The 4,892-nt window shown below is 51.8% G+C and overlaps 1 protein-coding gene across 1 annotated transcript; it reads right to left on the bottom strand.

The window, feature by feature from the left end:
- Positions 1-3,020: 3,020 nt before the first annotated feature.
- On the bottom strand, positions 3,021-4,433 carry LOC116536157 (protein ARMCX6-like). The gene has a single exon (XM_032257829.1). It carries the CDS (start codon positions 4,273-4,275, stop codon positions 3,619-3,621), a length of 657 nt encoding a protein of 218 aa, XP_032113720.1. The 5' UTR covers positions 4,276-4,433; the 3' UTR covers positions 3,021-3,618.
- Positions 4,434-4,892: the final 459 nt, after the last annotated feature.

Here is a 4,892-nt window from a genome sequence, read left to right as displayed (position 1 = left end):
CACACACACACACACACACACACACACACACACACACACACACACACCCCCCATCTGCCATTGGCCACCTAGTGAGCCGAGGGAGAGGCTCCAAGTCAGTTAGAGATTCCTGAGGGAAAGGGATGTGTCTCTCACCTTGCACAAAAGTAGATTCCAGGCACATCCATGAGACAAATCTCTGAACAGAAAGGTGTGAAAGAATGACAAAACTGCCAAGGAGACTGTGTTCATGGGAAAGTGGGAAAGGCTGTCCTAAGCCTCACACGAAAACAAGAGGCAGTAAGGAAAAACGGACCCACTTCTGGGATGGAAAGGAGGCCATGAGCAGAGAGAGGAGGGAAGTGGCAGCAGTGAGAAGACACATCTGGCATCTGTAACAGGCGGGGCAAAGGCCGGCCCTCTGCAGCACTCTGCTGGCCTCTGGTGCGGTGCCCATCTGCATCATAGAACAGCCAGTGTCCCTCAGAAGAGAGGCAAGAGCAGCCCCTTGCCACAGCTGCTTAACTCTTAGCCGAGCTGCGCATCGTCAGACGGACAGATTGGGTGAGGGCTGTTCGGGTCCAGGGTGGCCCTTAAAACTAAGGGGATTGGGGTGGACACTGCTTTGAGAGTGACACATGGCGCCCCGGTGAGGATGCAGTGTCTGAGACTGGACATGCCTGCCGGGAAGCTGGATGTCTGCAACCTTGTGTGCACTCACCTGGAGCAGGGGTGGGGTGGGGGTGGCAAACCATAAAATCCCTAGGAGAGGCAGCAGGCTGGGGAGGGCACCTGAAGTTGGTCTGGAAGTCAGTCAGTGCCTACAGGCACCAAATGGAAACGGGCTCATGAGATAGCTGAGAAGCAAAGCCCAGGGCCCTTTCTGGAAGTGGAAGATAGCCTGTGGTGGCAGTTCCAGACTGACACAAGAGACGGGCTGAGGCTGGGGCAGCACCATCAAGGCAGGGCACTCCCCACAGAAGGTGGCAAGCTCAGCCTTGCTGACCTTTCTCAATGTTTGCCCCGGGAAAGCCCAGAAAGACTGTCTTTGGGTTGCAGCAGGCAGGTATGTATTGTGATTGACAGCTCAGGGCTGTATTTATGTTTGCGTTACATACGGAATGGGGGCACCGGTGCTCTTGCCAGTGCTGAGACGGAAGGACAAGGGGAGGTGTTTTTGCCATGCATGCCTGGGAGGCAGGCATGCTCCTGACAGTCAAGGGATGACGGGCAGGACAGAAGGGCTGTGTGTGAGCGCTTTCGAGAGGGCAGTGCCAGAAAATGGACAGCAGGGTTTTGACTTGGGCCAAGACCATGCCGTGGAGACACTTGGATGCTGCTGGACTTTCCTGTGACAGAGCTTGCTCAGGGGATGAGCAGAAAGCCTCTGGGGTGCTCCCTGAGTTAGGACTCAGCTGTGGCCTCACTGTGTCAAGTGCCTCAGAGATGGAGCACAACTGCAAAAAAAAAAAAAAAGGTGGATGAGGAGCTGTTTGCAGGGAAATCCCCTTTGAAATCAGATTGCCCAGCCAAACTGTGATTGGCTTGGGAGAAAGGGTGGTCCTTCTGACTGACAGCTCTTAGGAACCAAGACAGGGCTCCCAGAGCCAGCCAGCCAAGGAAGCCCCAGCAGTGGGGGAGGGGGGGTGGGTGTCACAGCAACTGCAAGTCACTTGTTGGCCATCCCAGGCACCAGGGCCTGGGAAGAGGCCTGGTCCCCATTCCAGGTGGGAGGATTTCCCAGAGTTGGTTGGGGGACCTAGCAGGCACTCAGGCCCTCTGACCGGCATGGACTGCCGGGCAGATGGTACAAGCAGGAAAGTTGTAACCCACCTGGAAACCAAGCTGCAGGGGGAGGGGAGAATAAGACAAGAAAAGAAAGCTTTGTTCTGTGTGAAAGAGAACAAGCAGAACACCCAGCACATAGAGATCGCCGCTGCCCAGGGCACAGTGACCCACAGGAGCAGCCCTGGGAGACTGAGAGGACACAGGGCGCAGCAGCAGCCCTGCCCAAGGGAAGCAGATGTGCTTAATGGATTCGTCATGAATTGGGGGAAGGGGACCACCTCTTGACACACACACACATCACAAAAGTGCAGGGAACCTGGCTTTGCTGATTCAGGGGCTAAACCTGCTGGGTGGGATCTGGTCATGTTGAAAGTGGGGGCGGGGCAGAACGAGCTGCCCTGACCCATGGAGTGCTTCTGCGCCCAGGGGCTCATCCTTTCCTGGCAAGGTGCCGGGACTTCAGATGGAGGGTGTGCAGGTGTCTACGGATGGATGGAGTGGCCATGGCCATGCCAAGTACCCTCAGCATCTGCCCTCTCACCCCCGCGGGGAGTTGATGGAGGGCTCCTCTGTCCCCTTCCTGGGTCCTGCCAAAGGTAGTGGGGATACGGCAGAAAGGAGCTTCCTCCAAAGGGAGCAGCGGCCAATCGTCTCACTCTGCCAGGAAGTAACGCTGGGGATCCCAAGGAAGAGAGAAGTACGGCTGGAAGCAGGTTTCCCCGTGGCTTCGCAGGAGGCGTAGAACTACACGGGGTAGGTGCTGGGCAAGCCGCAGCGTTCATCGCGATCATTGCGCAATAAACGCGACCCGCTGTCTGGGAGAGCGTCCATACCCACCCCACCCCGGTCCCCACCCCGACGTCGGGATGCGCAGACAAAGGAAAAGGCCAGGGCCTCTGATCTTTCTTTCCAGGCCAGCAGTCAAGGAAAACACATTAAGAAGGGATTTCTCTGTGCCGGGCACGGTGCTACCTGCTCCAAGGGTGTCCTCTCTTTCAGTCCTCTCAACAATCCACCTTAATTCCACCAACTTCCCCCATCGTGCCCCTCACCTCCCCCCACCTCCGCCCCCAGCCTCTTCTTGAAATTTATTCTGAGCGCTGCGTGCAGCCCTCTCTATCCCTGCCTCCTGTGAGCACTGAGAAGCCTGCATTTGCCAGGGAGCAGACATCCCAGTCAGCTGGCGTTTACCCGTGCCTTTTTTGTCCTTCTCTCCGTGCAGACTGTAAACTCAAGGACAAGGACCATGGCTCTTTTCTGCCAATCAAAGCACACAACTTTATTGATGATACACACAGATGCCGGCTTGGGTGGAAGAGGTTAAGTCAGTACAATAGACAGAAGAGCAGTACACTTTTTTGATGATTAGGTTCACCAACCATCAGGCGCGTGTAGAAGAAAGGGTAAACGAAAAATAATTCAACCTAAGCTGCAACAAATGCATTTTCAGCTCAAGCTGCGATACGCGTCTGGTCTCTGCAAAGCGGTCCCACTTGGGCAGGGAGACCACCACAGGCAACAATAGCACTCGTGATGCTGTAATTTGATGTTCTTTGTCCACAGCAGGCAGCCGAAGTGATCCCCTCACCTCGTGAAGGAGGCTGCCAGGGAGGAATTTACAATGCCAACATTGCCTGCAGCCTGCACAACCAAGAAGTTACTCAAAGCTCGGTGGGAGCCCCTGCCTGGCCAATAAGAGCGTGGTCCTGGATTGAGCGCTGGAACTTTCACCCAATGAGGCGGTGATTGGCTAAGGCTGGATCTTCAGTGACACCCTCTGCAGATTCTTTGACATCTGCAAACCAAGCGCGTTTTGAGTGGAATCGGTCCCAGTGTGTTCGAGAGGGCCCTTTATGGGGCAGGGGTTTCCAGGAGAATCTCTCTGTTTCCATTTCTGATAAAGAGGGACATGAATGAGAAGAGCATCTGGGCACCGACTAACTCCCCCGCCAAGACTGGCTTTTCAGACAAACCCGTCAGCAGTTTCAAAACCTGAACCTTAGCACATCCACTTTCCTCTGATATCAAAGGAAACTTCAAGTCTGAAACGGACTTGGCAAGCATGTTATTAATAACTGTCATGCTTATTAACAAATTTAATCCAGCCTGCTGCAGAAATGAGTTGCAGCAACGTGACACAGTCTCCCGACACACTCCATTGATGTACATCTTAATCTGGCCCTGACTTTCAATACTCGCATTTAAGTTATCTGGGGCACACAAAGCCTCTCTAGCTGCCGGGTCTGGAGTGGGGATCGTGTGTCTGAGCATTGAGAGGCTGGCCAAATGGCTGTTGATATTCTGGCTAAATGGAAATACCTCCTCTTTGGTCTCGGCAAACAACAGTTTTCCCTGAATGAAAAGACACTTGGAGAGGTCAAGAACACAACTGCCATTTTTACAGTTTTGAGCATACCCAGAAAAATTTTTATTTTCATTGGGGAATAGGTGATTCATTTTTATTTGGATGATTTGCTTTTGGGGAGGCTGTGAGTCCTTACTGTCCATGATTATTGGCAGGCTAATCCTTAGGGCTTGGCTTATCCTCAACTCTTGACTGCAGATCAGGGCTCTTACCAGTTTTCTCCTCTGTCTGCAACTCCCCCACTCTTTTTGCTTTTCTTACTTTCTTGAACCTTCTTCTGATAAGTAGATGAACACTGTGTCAACTTCTAGGCCAGACTTACATATCTGCTCTCACTAATTTGAGTATATCTCACATTTATTGCAAGTCACAGGTGGGCATCACTCTTAAAAAGATGATCTAGTTGTGGCATTCTAGGAAGGAGATTGTTAGACATTCTTTGCCTGGTCACAATCAATCTAATTGCCATCAAACATGGACCTAGCAGCAATGCAAACACATAGAGCTTTTAGATGAGTCTCCCCAAAGAGATATGTCAATGCACAGGATACAAGGGTATCCGTATCTCTTTTTCCATATTTACAGTCTTAATTTTATTTTTTTGTTTTTAATAATATATTTTTTATTGCATTTTAGGTTTATAGTCTTAATTTTCAAATGTTTCCCCTCTGGCATTTTACCTCCCTCAAGCTCATTTCCACTGTTTTCCCATAAGTGCAGCATTTATCTTTTTCCAGCACCAAAATAAGAGGAGAAAACT

The sequence above is a fragment of the Sapajus apella genome, unplaced genomic scaffold (assembly GCF_009761245.1).
Source record: "Sapajus apella isolate SASKATOON/1434 unplaced genomic scaffold, GSC_monkey_1.0 scaffold98, whole genome shotgun sequence".
Classification (NCBI taxonomy): Eukaryota; Metazoa; Chordata; class Mammalia; order Primates; family Cebidae; genus Sapajus; species Sapajus apella.
The sequence above is the reverse complement of the archived record's forward strand: the minus strand, read 5'-3'. Positions and strand labels throughout refer to the sequence as shown.